The sequence below is a fragment of the Diospyros lotus genome, chromosome 2 (genome assembly GCF_014633365.1).
Source record: "Diospyros lotus cultivar Yz01 chromosome 2, ASM1463336v1, whole genome shotgun sequence".
NCBI classification, from domain to species: domain Eukaryota; kingdom Viridiplantae; phylum Streptophyta; class Magnoliopsida; order Ericales; family Ebenaceae; genus Diospyros; species Diospyros lotus.
In genome coordinates, this window is record NC_068339.1 from 45,255,039 (window position 1) to 45,270,643 (window position 15,605).

At 33.5% G+C, this 15,605-nt stretch overlaps 2 protein-coding genes across 2 annotated transcripts in view; one reads left to right on the forward strand and one right to left on the reverse strand.

Annotated features, from left to right (window-relative positions):
• Window positions 1-6,583: 6,583 nt before the first annotated feature.
• Window positions 6,584-9,700, reverse strand: LOC127795424 (uncharacterized). Its single transcript, XM_052327081.1, has 3 exons — window positions 9,576-9,700; window positions 6,899-7,687; window positions 6,584-6,791 (listed from the first exon to the last, which is right to left on the reverse strand). Exons 1-2 carry the CDS (start codon window positions 9,583-9,585, stop codon window positions 6,996-6,998), a joined length of 702 nt encoding a protein of 233 aa, XP_052183041.1. The 5' UTR covers window positions 9,586-9,700; the 3' UTR covers window positions 6,584-6,791; window positions 6,899-6,995.
• Window positions 9,701-11,720: 2,020 nt separating this feature from the next.
• The window catches only part of LOC127794513 (60S ribosomal protein L18a-like protein), a 29,326-nt gene continuing 25,441 nt past the window's right edge, over window positions 11,721-15,605 (forward strand). The window contains exon 1 of the mRNA XM_052325673.1: window positions 11,721-11,856. The gene's annotated coding sequence lies outside the window, so the exon portion shown is untranslated. The remainder of the gene's footprint in view (window positions 11,857-15,605) is intronic.

Here is a 15,605-nt window from a genome sequence, read left to right on the forward strand (position 1 = left end):
AATACACTCGATTGCACATTTTTGTATGGATGCAAAATCGAGCTTATAACCTTGTGCTATTTCAAACTTTTAAATGTGTATAGTGGATCACTTACAGTATCTTATAAAATTATTTTCTTTTGTTATTCATCAAGTTTTTGTGTTCTATAAATACATAATTCACATTGTACAAAATAGTCTGGACTACCCTTGGACACCACAGACTACCCTTAGAAACCACAGAAGTTCCCAAAAATCAATTACTTGCTCCTGTCTCTTTCTTCTTCATCATCATCATCATCATCATCATCATCATCTACTTTCTAACAACAGTTACCCTTCTGCTCCAAATATACAGTGCTTTTGATCATTTGCTTGGAGAGTCCATTACTACTGGCACGGGAGGAGAGTCAGAGACCTTTGGAGTACATAATTATTTCCTAAATATATTGAAATTCCAATTTTAAATTACATAAATATATTTTAACTACAAAACTACCTAAATATTTTCTTTTAATTATATTTTTCCCATAAATCAGGGAGATAAAAGATAGAAAAATATGAATGAAGAGAATAAACCGGTATTTAGGTAGTTTTGTTAGATTTTTATTATGTGGGTTTATATCAATTATATTCTTTTATTTTATACTAGATAAAATTATTTTTAATATGAGGAAAAATGTTGGTGTTATCAACTTTTTTAATACTTGTAAATATCGTGAATAATTTTAATATTTATTATGGAATAACGATATTTTTATAAATGTTGATAAATTTAGTGACAAAACATTTAAAAAAATGTCATAACTTTATTTTCACGATTTATACTGCTCTCGTATCATTCACTGTTATTACAAGAATCACTTATGTTTCTTTTTTTTTTCTCTGACTTTTAAGATGTTTCAATTTGTCTCAGTATCTCTTGTTTATCCATGAATTCAACGATAGTTCAAAAGATTGATCTATTTAAAAATTTTCAAATTTATACTTATTTTTAACTTTTCAAAACATTTCATCACTTATTACGCCTTTAATTATAATTTCATTCGTCCGCACAAAGAAAAATCTCTATGTATAAGAAATATATCACTTTTTAGGCTATTTTTACTAATAATTTTATCCTAATTTTAAACATAAAGTAGATCACTGCCATTAAAGATGGGACTCCCTCTTTGTTGATTATTGTAATTTTTTTAACAAATAAATGATCATTAAAAAAAAACTACGTTAGACCATCTCGCGAAGGAAAGATGGAGTCTTAAGTCTATGAGAGGGAGATTATGGAAAAATGGTGGGTGTAAAGTTGAGAATGGAGGGAGAGAGAAGAAATCGAGAAAAAAATAATCAATTTATGAATAGACACTTACAGTATTAATTAAGTCACGATAAATTATTTATTATTATATAATATAATAATATATAATATCTTTATATATATAAAGTAAGATAGTCATTGTTAATACAGTTTCTCGCTTAAACTGTGCTAATTTTTTTTTCCAAGCTATTATTCTGCCTACATTCAATTTATTGAATACAACAAGTTTTAATGCACCAAAAAAATAAATTATTCAATTTATTAAATATAGCATATAAATATTTAGGAATAACAAAATGTATCTTTGACACAATGACAAAAAGCTTTTGAAATTTATTCAGTTTGGTAAATGTGGTTAATGATAGTTTCAATGTTAATTTTTCAAATAAATAAATATTACTGAATGTACAACTATTAATTAAAACAAATGAAGACGGAGACTTAATAAGTTAACTTTGCTAATTTTTTTTTTTCCAAAACTCAACATTCAATTTATTAAATATAGCAGGTTCCAATGCACCAAAAAATGAGTTATTCAATTTATTGAATACACCAGGTTCCAATGCACCAAAGAATAAATTATTTAATTTATTGAATATAACAGTTTTAATACATTAAAAATAAATTATTCAATTTATTGAATACAAAAGATAAATAACTAGGAATTAAAAAATAAAAAATATATATCTTAGACACATTAAACAACAGATAAACATGATTAATGATGGTTTTAATGTTAATTCTTTAAACAAATAAATATAACCGAATATACAACTATCAATTAAAACTAGGAAAACAAAGACTTAATAAGTTGACCATACTAATTTATTTTTTTTTCCCAAACTATTACTCTGTCTACATTCAATTTATTGAATACAACAGGTTCCAATACACAAAAAAATATATATATTCAATAATAATTTGTTCAATTTATTGAATAAGTATATTCCAATTCACCAAAAAATAAATTATCAAATTTATTGAATACAACAATTTCAATGCATTAAAAAATAAATTATTCAATTTATTAAATACAACAGACAAATATTTAGGAATAAACAAATATATCTTAAACACATTAAACAACAGATAAATATGGTTATTAATGGTTTAAATATTAATTTTTCAAGCAGATAAATATTACCGAATATGTCTACATTCAATTTATTAAATACATCAAGTTTCAATGCACTAAAAAATGAATTATTCAATAATAATTTATTCAATTTATTGAATACAACATGTTCCAATGTATCAAAAAATGAATTATTCAATAATTATTTATTCAATTTATTGAATACAACAGATTCTAATACACCAAAAAATGAATTATTTAATTTAATTTATTGTATACAATAGTTTCAATGCATCAAAAAATAAATTATTCAATTTATTGAATACAACAAATAAATATCTAGAAATAAAAAAAATAAATCTTATACACATTAAACATGAGATAAATATGGTTAATGATAGCTTCAACGTTAATTCTTCAAATAGATAAATATTATCGAATGTGCCTACATTCAATTTATTGAATATAACATGTTCAATTGCAACAAAAAATGAATTATTCAATAATGATTTATTAAATTTATTGAATACAACATGTTCCAATATAAGATTAATTAAATAAAAACGCACTAACCTCCAGCCATTATTTGTGTAAAAGAAAATACCGCAGACTCGAGTTTGGATGCTTCCAACCAATTAGCAAACTGCACTCTGATGGTGTATGCCCTTAGATCTGCTTTGATTGGGGACCCAAATTGTTTTCTGCCTTCGATTTTAGAATAATAGAGAAACCCCTCTGTTTATAGACTAGCCAAAGTCTATCATCAATCAAACTAACCCCATCAAATTAGTTTGAATTAGATTTAAACAATACTTATCACTCTTTATCTAGTAGATAAATATAGGAGATAAATTCTTAATGATTATCAGAATGGTGTTTATAAGATAAATAGGACCATTTAATGATAATTATATTAATAGATAATTGCACCAATTACAATTAATCTATTAAATAGTTACATTCTCCCACTTGGTCCGTACATTTATCTGACTAAAGAAAACACCTTATATCCATATCTCCTCATGCTTAGGAAAGAAATTAAACACGTGAATCATGACGATAGGTCCTCTATAATCGAGTATTATCTTCCATGTATCAAAATGTATCTGATTCATTTCCCACTAGCCCAATGTGATAATACAACTTTATGAATAAACCCTATGTTTATTCAGGTCCAAAACAGTTTGTTATTATCAAACATAAATGTGTACACTCAAAATGAGAAATCAACAAACAACTAAATAAGAGTTTCATTACATCAATAGTTGTTCAAACAACTAAATCATATCATGAGACCAATTCCCATTCGTTCTACGTGATCCTTAAATCCCTTAATTTGCATGCCTTTAGTTAAAGGATCAGCTATCATCAATTCAGTGCTAATGTGTTCTATGACCACTTTATTTTCCTTAACTCGTTCCCTTATAGCTAAATACTTTATGTCGATATGTTTGTTTCGACTACCACTCTTGTGATTTTTAGCCAAGAAAATAGCAGCTGAATTGTCACAATATAACTTAAGTGGCCTGGATATAGAATCAACAATTCTAAGCCCTGAAACGAAACTCTTCAACCATACACCGTGCGATGTAGCCTCAAAACAAGCAACGAACTCAGCTTCCATAGTGGATGTAGCAACTAAGCTCTGTTTGGCACTCTTCCAAGACACGGCTCCGCCGGCTAACATAAAAATGTAACCAGATGTTGATTTTCGAGAATCAACTCAACCAGCAAAGTCTGAATCCGAGTAACCTTCCACCTCCAAATGATCAGTCCGTCTATACATGAGCATGTAGTCTTTAGTCCCTTGAAGGTACCTCATAACCTTTTTAGCAGCCCTCAAGTGGTCCAAACCTGGATTACTCTGATATCTTCCCAACATTCCCACTGCAAATGCTATGTCAGGTCTTGTGCAAACCTGAGCATACATTAGGCTTCCAACAGCTGAAGCATATGGAATGTTGTGCATTTGTCCCTTTTCAAGTTCATTTTTCGGGCATTGATCCAAATTGAACTTGTCGCCCTTCACAATGGGTGCTACACTCGGTGCACAATCTTTCATCCGAAATCTCTCTAACACTTTGTTGATATAGGTCTCTTGAGACAGTCCCAAAATGCCTCTAGATCTTTCCCTATGGATCTTTATGCCAATGACATAAGATGCCTCACCCATATCTTTCATATCAAAGTATTTAGAGAGAAATTGTTTCACCTCATGTAGCAAACCCTTATTATTGGTTGCAAGTAGGATATCATCCACATATAAGACAAGGAAACATATTTTGCTCCCACTAACCTTCTGGTATATACACTGATCCATGACATTCTCTACAAAACCAAATGAAGAGATAATATCATGAAATTTTAAGTACCATTGTCGGGAGGCTTGTTTCAATCCATATATGGATTTCTTAAGCTTGCATACCAAGTGCTCACCATCACTAGAGGAGAATCCTTCTGGTTGTTTCATATAAACCTCTTCCTCTAGTTCTCCATTAAGGAATGCAATTTTCACATCCATTTGATGCAATTCCAAATCAAAATGTGCTACTAATGCCATTATAATATGAAAAGAATCTTTCTTGGATACAGGAGAAAATGTCTCCGTGTAATCGATTCCCTCTCTTTGAGTGAATCCTTTAGCAACGAGTCTTGCCTTATATCTTTCAATGTTGCTTAATGAGTCTTTCTTAGTCTTAAAGACCCATTTACAGCCGATGGCCCTAGCCCCATTAGGCAACTCGACAAGATCCCAGACTCTATTAGTTGCCATGGAATTCATCTCATCTTTCATAGCATCATACCATAATTTGGATTCATTACAACTCATGGCTTGTGAAAACGTTTCAGGATCATTTTCAGCTCCAATGTTATAGTCAGACTCTTGAAGATACACAACATAGTCATTAGGTATGGCTGATTTCTTTATTCTAGTTGATTTTCTTAATGTTGTGTCAATATCCTCCTGAGGAGTATCTTGCACAACTAGATCTTCTAGATTGCTATCAGCAACTTGTGGAATATCAAAGACTGGTTGTATAACACCCATTTGATCTTGAGGGGTACTATGAACTTCAGTCAGTCTTTCACTTGATAAGGGAGTTAAAATATCTGAATAATCTTTCTCAGAAGTATCCAAATTCTGAGATTGATTACTCCTACTAATCAAGTCATTCTCAAGAAATTTTGCATTTCTTGATTCCGCAATCCTAATGATGTGAGATGGACAATAGAATCTATATCCCTTGGATTTTTTTGCATATCCAATGAAATACCCACTTACAGTTCTTGGGTCTAGTTTCCTTTCTTGTGGATTGTAAACTCTTACTTCAAACGGATATCCCCAAGTGCGTATATGTCGCAAACTCGATTTCCAACCTTTAAATAACTCAAATGGCGTCTTAAGGACAGCCTTGGTTGGAACCCTGTTTAATATATACGCTGCCGTTTTAAGAGCATCAGTCCACAAGGATTTAGGAAGCTTGGAGCTCTAAGCATATTCCTCACCATGTCCAATAATGTTCGGTTTCTCCTTTCAGCTACGCCATTCTGGTCCGGAGACCCTGGCATAATGTATTGGGCCACAATCCCATTTTCCTCGAGAAACTTAGCAAACGGACCAGGTGCCTGTCCATCCTCAGTGTATCTTCCATAATACTCCCCACCTCTATCTAACCTCACGATCTTAATGTGTTTATCACACTACTTCTCTACTTCTGCCTTGAAAACCTTAAAGGCATCTAATGCTTCGTTCTTATTATGAAGCAAGTAGAGATACATATATCGTGAATAGTCGTCAATAAATGAGATGAAGTATTTCTGACCATACGCGTCCATATCTGGACTACAAATATCCGTATGTATGATCTCTAATATTTTTGTACTCCTCTTGGCACCTTTCTTTGACTTATTAGTCTGCTTTCCCTTTATGCAGTCTACACAAATATGAAAATCAGTAAAATCAAGAGCATTTAGTACTCCATCATTTACTAATCTTCTAAGTCTCTCAATGGAGATGTGTCCCAATCTCCTATGCCACAACATAGAGGAATTCTCATTCATTACACATCTTTTAATACCTGCATTGTTTTGGGCATGCAATACATTATAAGAGGCATTGTTTTGTAAATTAATTTTGAAAAGACCATCAGACAATGTACCATTCCCAACAAGCTCAGATTTATAAAACAAATCAAATGAGTTTTTCATAAAATTAAAGGAATATCCAAACGGTACAAGTCTAGAAACTGAAATTAAATTCCTAGAGAAACTAGGAATATAAAAAGTCTTTTCTAAATCTAAAATAAAGCCAGAATGTAAAATCAGCCTGCATGTCCCAATTGCCTCCACATGTGAACGCATCTTGTTGCCTAAATAGATGCTTTGTTCACTTCCCACTGGTTTCCTCTGGTTTAGAAAACCCTGCAAGGTATTTGCAACATGGATTGTAGAACCAGAATCAATCCACCATGTGTTATGACAAACATCAATCATATTAGATTCATAACATACAAGTGAGGTTAGATTACCTTTATTCTCAAGCCATGCCTTAAATTTGAGGCAATCCTTCTTCAGGTGTCCTTTCTTTTTGCAAAAGAAGCACTTGGATTCCTTCTTTACTTTAGGCTAGATGGGTATTTTACCTTTTCCTTTATGCCTTGCTTGAGTAAACTTATTCTTTCCTTGAGTGGCCATATATGCACTCTCTCTCATTTCCATAATCAGCCTCCCTTCTTCTTGAACACACATGGTCAATAATTCATTAATAGACCATTTATTTTTATGTGTGTTATAAGAAATTTTAAAGGGACCATACTGCTGTGGGAGAGAATTCAAAATGAAATGCATAAGAAAAGAATCTGACATCGTAACCTCCAGGGATTTCAGTTGAGCTGCAATGTCTCTCATCTTCATGATGTGCTCGCGCACACCTTTAATACCGGTGAGCCTCATTGATGATAACTTCGTCATTAGGGTGCTAGCAAGTGCTTTATCTGAAGACTCAAACTGTTCATCAATAGCCTTCAGTAACTCATTGACTGTTTTGCATTCTGGAATTGAACCACGAATACTAGCAGAAATCTTAGTTCGAATGAACATCATACTGAGGCGATTAGATCGCTCCCATTTCTCATGCTCAGCAATCTGAGCCTTAGAGCTAGTAGGATTGACTGCAGGTGGTTCAGATTTTCGGATTGCATAGTCAAAGTCCATGCACCCTAATTGTAGAAGAATCCTGTCCTTCCACTCCTTATAGTTATCACTATTCAAATCAGGAACGTCACACTTCATATCAGACAAATTCACAGGTAAAGCAACTGCAAAAATAAACATATAATCATACTCATGTAACTCAATGTGAGACTAATATATCTTAATGTCATGTTTTACCAATGTAAAGCATGCAACAATTATGAATCACTAACATATAACAACTGCCTGTGGGCTAAGCTACTACATTTAATTGATTCATAATATAAACTTTATGATGTGACTGATAAATTATATTCCTTTTCTTAATTCCTGTGGACAAATTAAGAAAATAATTTATTATCACATCCTAGTTAATCACTTCAAATACAACAAAAATTCTTGTGGGATAAAATTTATTATATTTAATATGATTAATCACAATTAATGTCATTGAACTTAATGTGATTTTTGAAACTCAATATATAATTTTAATCAATTAAAGATGCTGTGGCTAATCTTCAATTAATCAAAGTCATATTAATCACATGACATTTTGATTGATTTAATAAATCATGCATAATTAAACAATTAATTTATGTATACATAATGCCAATTGATTTAATCACAATCAAACAACTAATTTATGTACACATAATATCAATAATTATGCATAAACAATAAATCAAGCATGAGCAAGTCATCAATTTATGCATACATACCACTAATAATTATGCATAAATAATATATTTTTTTTAATAATAAATCATGCTTGTACATTTAATTTCATGCATACATAATATCATTGATTATGCATAAATATTATCGTGAGAATTAATAAACCAAATAGTAACTAATTCACATAGGCATGCATAAGAATGGTTGAATTAATTAAAGTTTTATAAACAATAAATAAATCCCACTCTTGCCCTTATGTGAATTTAATCCAAACATGATTTTCGAGGCGTCTTTAGGGGAAACGGACACTGCCAATGGAATTGGGGACCCCCAAAACTTGGGACCCATTCCAAAAGCTAGGTGGCTGCCTAGGGTGACGCGTGGCCGCATGCGCCTCTAAGGTGCGTGGCTGCCAGATCTACCAATGCAGATCTGGTTTTGGGTCAAACCCAAAAAAAATGCCCAGACGACCTGCCCGACCCGACCCAGCACTTAATGGGTTGGGCATCTCCTTCCCCAAAAGCAGCTAGGGTTTTTACACCCTAGTCGCCGCCGCCAATGCCTTAATGGCTGAAACCACCATCGCCGAACTCCCTCTTCTGCTCTTCTTCTTCGCCGGCCACTGCTATCGCCACCCATCTCCGATCTACTTAATGGCGGCCACTATGGTTGCCGATCAGAGGGGAAGAAGCAGCAACCCAAATGCCATGGTGAACCTTCAGTGGAGGGCCACAATACACAGTAAACCCACGCAAGAAGTAGCTCGCTTCGTCGGTCATGACAGAACTTAAGGCCATAACCATCCACAAACTGCAGCATATGAGTTGCCCAGGAAGAAGGAGCCGCCCATGCGGCCGCCAGTGATGAAAAAGCAGTCATGGCAGCGACTCACGGTGGCCGGCTATCCGAATGGCCGCAACATACACGGCCGCCAACAACCAGTCGGTCACTGCTCTACTTTGCCTGTGGTTCACGTTGCAAACATGGCCGCCCACAGAGTCCGTGAATAAGTATGCCTGCAAGTGCTTCACCCATGGCTCCATTAACTATTATTATAATGGCTCCATGTTGGTTGGGAAGAACAAAACAATCAAGATAAACCAAGATTAACCACGTGATGAAAGTTATAGGCATTGGAAGCAACCTGTTATCAATAATCAATTGCCATGTTCATACATGGTTGCTTGCAACTTCAACCAAGCAGCAATGTGCCAGAATACTTTTACAGAAAAAACAAAAACCCAATCATCGTACAACTTGATTTTAACAACAAATAAGGCAGAGGCATAATAGGCTCTGATACCAACTGTAAGATTAATTAAATAAAAACGCACTAACCTTCAGCCATTATTTGTGTAAAAGAAAATATCGCAGACTCGAGTTTGGATGCTTCCAACCAATTAGCAAACTGCACTCTGATGGTGTATGCCCTTAGATCTACTTTGATTGGGGACCCAAATTGTTTTCTGCCTTCGATTTTAGAATAATAGAGAAACCCCTATGTTTATAGACTAGCCAAAGTCTATCATCAATCAAACTAACCCCATCAAATTAGTTTGAATTAGATTTAAACAATAATTATCACTCTTTATCTAGTAGATAAATATAGGAGATAAATTCTTAATGATTATCATAATGGTGTTTATAAGATAAATATGACCATTTAATGATAATTATATTAATAGATAATTGCACCAATTACAATTAATCTATTAAATATTTACATTCAATGCATCAAAAATTGAATTATTCAATTTATTGAATATAACAGTTTCAATGCATCAAAAAATAAATTATTTAATTTATTGAATACAATAGATAAATATTTAGGAATTTAAAAATAAAAAAATATATTTTAGGCACATTAAACAACAGATAAATATGGTTAATGATAATTTCAACGTTAATCCTTCAAGTAGATAAATATTATTGAATTTGCCTACATTCAATTTATTGAATGAAACAAGTTCAATTGCACCAAAAAGTGAATTATTTAATAATAATTCATTAAATTTATTGAATACAGTAGATTCCAAAGCATCAAAAAATAAATTATTCAATTTATTGAATATAACATATAAATATTTAAGAATTAAAAATAAAAAATATATGTTATACACATTAAACAACAGATAAATATGGTTAATGATGGTTTAAACATTAATTCTTCAAGCAGATAAATAGGCAAATGTATATTACAATATCAATAGTCACAAGATGCATTGGTTTGAAAATGCTAATATGTGATAAAGATGGTTAACAAACAACTTTCGACTACAAATGTTGTATACAAAGAAGTCTTCCAAAATTTACTTTAATCACAGTGAAATAAAATTATTGTTTATTCACTAATTCATATAGCATGTTAAATTTGTTGTAATGTACATTTCATATTTTGAACTATTATTTTATACATATTTTTGTTGGATATTGTATCCCGTGCATTGCACGGTCAAGAACTAGTATTATATTAAAACATAATAGTTTGCAAATTTTTTTTCCTTCTAAAAATCTGCCAAGCTGTTTTTGCCTATAAAATTTATATTAAATTTGTATGGATTTTATGAGAAATATTAATAAACAACTTGAACTATTAATTAAGTCATACAAGATTGTATATTTATTTAAAATCTTATCTTTGTATCTTTAATTTATATATATATATTATATATATATAATATTAAAATAGAGTCAGGCATAGCATTTTGTTAAATGTCAATCAATGGTGAATTTTTTCTCTAAAAAACTTGCATTAAATCAAAGGTAGTGATTAATTAATTATTAATTTTATTTTAATAATTATATTATAATATTAAAAATGTGATATCTTAACAAATTCATAAAATAATATTTAAGGCTGTCAAATGTTAGAGTTTTTTAATGTTAATTAATATTTAAGGTATCACATTTTTAAGACTATGGAAAAAATCAAAATTCTTATTTTTAAAGTTTTATTATTATTGAAAATTTTATTTTTACTCACATTTAAGAATTTTAATTTTTATTTATAATATAATAAATAAAAAATAATGAACTCTTTGAGTGGATATATTATAAATTTTATAATATTTATTTATAAATAAATATAATATAATAAATAAAAAAATTTATAAATATTTTATTAAGTGACCTACTTAATGTATTAATTATTTTTTAGCACATTGAATGGCGATACATTGAAGTAAGAGTATTTTCCATTAGCATATTGAATAGCGAATAATTAATTAAACTTAAATTTTGATAAAAAAAAATGAGTATTAAAAGAAAAAAAAAATAATTATTAATTTTGTTAGAATTATTTAAAATAATGAGTTTAATTTTTTATTTTTAAATTAAATTCTTCCCGTATGGCATTGGTTTACCACTAGTTATTATAAAAATAATAAAATTGTAAGTAAGAAGATTTAGGGAGATTATAACTAGGAGAGTTGAGAAGGAGGCGGTTTAAAAATGTTCACAAAGACGCAAGGCTTATTGATTATCCCTCCATTCTCGGCGCTCCAAGCTACGGCGATGGTGTGACGGAAGAGCGTTTCGCGAGTGTGTGGAGAACCGCTTCTTCTCGGTTGAAGCTGCTTTTCGCCTTCCTTCGGCTCCTTCCCTTGGCGCTGCAGAGGAGGCAAGCTCTCTATTTCTCTCTCTCTATCCGCCTTTTCGGGATATTTTTTACTTTTCCTCTTATGTTGGGTATATTGACTGAAATCGTTGTTTTAGGAAGCTTAATTTGGATTACTTGTTAGAGATTGAGCCATTATTGTTTGAATTAAGTGATTACTGGGTCATAAATATGTGGGTTTCGGTTAAAGCTGTGTTCCTTAGCACTGCTTTACCCTCTTGTCTCTATATGTACGGTGTGTTTTTTGGTTTTTTGTATGTGTTTGCTGCTTGGAAGGGTCTTATTGAATGCTTTTAGTTGCGTTCTGTAAATGATTTTTTTTTCTTTTTTCATAAACTGTTGATTTTGATCTGAATTCTGGATTGGGTGTTTGAGGAGCTATTTACAAGTTTAAAGATTATAGAAAAATTAGATCGAGTGAAGATAATCGCAACTTCAACTTCACTCTTTCAGTATGCATCTCCGATCCATTTCTTTACTTCCAAGGCATGTTGTTTTGGGTTCCCTATCAATGCTGGCTCAAGCAGATGGTCATCACAAGATACTCTAATTTTGTTAAAAAAATTACATTGTAACTTTTATATCTTTAAATGATTGTCTTTCCTTTTCCTCGAGCTTCTTAATAAGTTTTTGTGTCTTTTACCTATGAAAAAGGGACAATAAATTATAATGTAGAGGGATTTGCTCCAGTTCTTTAAATTTCAGTATCTAACCCTTTTTTGGCATCTTGAATGTTGATAAATTATAACAATAGCACCTTGCTGTCTCTTTAACAATTTATTTTCGAACAGATATGAGGAAGTTATATTTTCTGTACGTAAGCTTCTTCCTTAACTATTCGTTAGCTGCATTTTAGGGCGCTCTGAGAATGTAAGTTCTGATGAGATATTTTCCTCACTTCCTTAATGTCAACAGCAAGAGAGTCATCATTGCCGGGGCTTTCTTCTGCCTCCCAGAAGAATTGACCACAAACAAGCTGAATAAGTTATTGTTTCAAATCATAATGGTTTAATTTTAATTCATTATTTGTTAAAGCCCCATAAGGAATTGGTCAGACATGCAAACTTCCGGATTATTGTTTATAGTGATGGATTATATTCTTATTTCTTTCTGTTTTCCACATCAGGAGCTGATGATCATATACCATATCATTGAATGTAGCAATTGTACTGTTGCTGACTAATCCCATTCACACAAGCACACCATGAGGCTTATGATTACTTGATGTAAATGTGTAATTGTAGTATGGGAATCTGAACCAACTGAATGCAGCTTGCACTTTATTCGTGGCTTTAATTTATTAGGTTGGTAGAAATATCACTTAGAAACATCATTTTTTTCATATTTTCGTATTTTGCAATCTTATGTTGGTCAGTATTGTCAAGACTCGAGAATTGGCCTTGGACAATTATGGAAGTTGCAAACAGAATAGAAAAGGAACAGGAGAGAGATAGAAGAACGAGAGAGAGGAGAGAGAGACAAAAATTCTTCTGTTATTCAATATCCTCTTTTCCCTCCTCTTGGTTACACATATAGCCTTCCTCTAATAGAATGAGTTAGTCTGTTGTAACTGTCCCAGCTACTTCCAAGCCTCATACACCCCCCTAGCTAACAGAAACAACGGTATTTATTGGATATTTCCCTTTCTACCCTTGGGGTCATGGCAATTCCCCCCTTTTCAAACCATTCTTGTCCACAAGAATTATAGTAGCCCTGCAGCCCTAGGAAATTATTTCAGTAGATCAAGCAGGTTCTCCCAAGAGGTGAGCTTGATTTAGGGGTAGTGAGCCTTGGTAAATGACTCTCTTCTCGACAGTAGCTTGGGGTTCAACCACTTCTGCCAGTTCCTCTGCTGTTGGTGGCAGATTTGGACTCACATTAGGCATTGGCTCCCTAGCTTGCTTGAGCAATAAGACATGGAAAACAGGGTGGTTGTTCACTCCCTCTGGAAGTTGCAACCTGTAAGCAACGTTGCCCACTTTGTCCATAATCGAGTAGGGCCCAAAATGCTTGGGACTCAACTTAGAAGCGGGAATAGGAGGATATGGATGCTGAAGAAAACGTCTGACCTTAAGATAGACTTGGTCTCCCACCTTAAATGACCTGTCACTCCTTCTTCGGTCTGCTATCTGCTTCATTGGGTTTTGGGCAGTGGCTAGCTCCCTCTTAAGAATGGTCAGCATCTGCTATCTCTGCTGTAAATATTGACCTACTGCAGCCATAGTAGGATTTGGACTTGAAATCGCCGGCAAGAGGGATGGTTTGTAACCAAACATAGCCTCAAATGGACTCCTTTTAATGGCACTTTGGTAGCTGGAGTTATACCACCATTGTGCTAGTTCTAACCATTTGTTCCAGCCTCGGGGTTTAGTAAAACACATGCAGCGCAGATATGCTTCCACACACTAATTAACCCTCTCCGTTTGGCCATATGTTTGGGGATGATATGCAATAGACATATGCAATCCTATCCCCATTTTCTTGAACAATTCCTGTCAGAAAATACTTGTAAAAACCTTATCCTGGTCAGATACAATTGACTTAGGCACCCCATGGATTTTAGCCACTGAATCTAAGAATACCCGGGCCACCTCTTGGGCTGTAAATGGATGTGTCAAACTAATGAAATGGTCAAATTTGGTCAAACGGTCTACTATTACTAAGATCACATCCTTCCCTTTCGATCTTGGTAATCCTTCCACGAAATCCATAGAGATACCCTCCCATGCTTGCTTAGGGATTGCTAATGGGTAAGGAATCTACTCCTGTTTGCATTGCTGACATATGGCACATGTCAACACAAACTGCACCACATCTTTCTTCTGCCCAAGCCAAAAGAACAATTGTTTCACCTTTTGATAAGTGACCCTTACTCCTGAATGACCTCCCACAGGGAATAGTGGAGGGCCTTCAAAATTCGTTCTTTCAGAGGTTGGTCATTTCCCATCACTAGCCTACCTTTGTAACGGATTGCCCCATTTACAAGTGTGTATCCCACAGGATTCCCAGGCTGCACTAACAATTGGGCCACCTTCTCCTATATCCAATCAGTATTCTCATAACTTGCAACTAGCTCTTGAATCCATTCTGGAACTGCAACCGAAATAGCTTGACAATTCCCCCTTTCCTCCCTTCTTGATACTGCATCAACAACCGCATTTTCTTTTCCCTTCCGATAATGGATTGTATAATCCAATCCCATTAGTTTAGATATACCCTTCCTTTGCGACCGCATATGTAATCTTTGTTGTGACAAAAAATGGAGACTTTCATGGTCTATTTTAATCACAAACGGACCTCCCTCCAAGTAGTGCCGCCACCTCTCTACTACTCCCTATACCGCCAGCAGCTCCTTATCATAAACGCTTAGACCCAAGTGTTTTTGGGCTAAAGCCTGATTGATGAATGCCAAGGGCCTCCCTTCTTGCATAAGGATAACCCCTATCCCATTGTCACAGGCATTGGTTTCAACTATGAAAGGCTTGGTGAAGTCTGGTAAGGCTAGCACTGGAGCCTGACTCATGGCCTGCTTTAATGCCAAGAAAGCTGCTTCAGCTCTAGGGTTCCATTTGAAGGCATCCTTCTTTAACAACTCCGTTAAGGGCTTATTAATCAACCCATAATGTCTGATAAATTTCCGGTAATACCTGGTCAACCCCAAGAATCCCCTTAGCTCCTTTACAGCCATAGGTCAAGGCCATTCCACCATGGCAGCCACCTTCCCGGGGACAATCCGCACTCCTTTCCCTGAT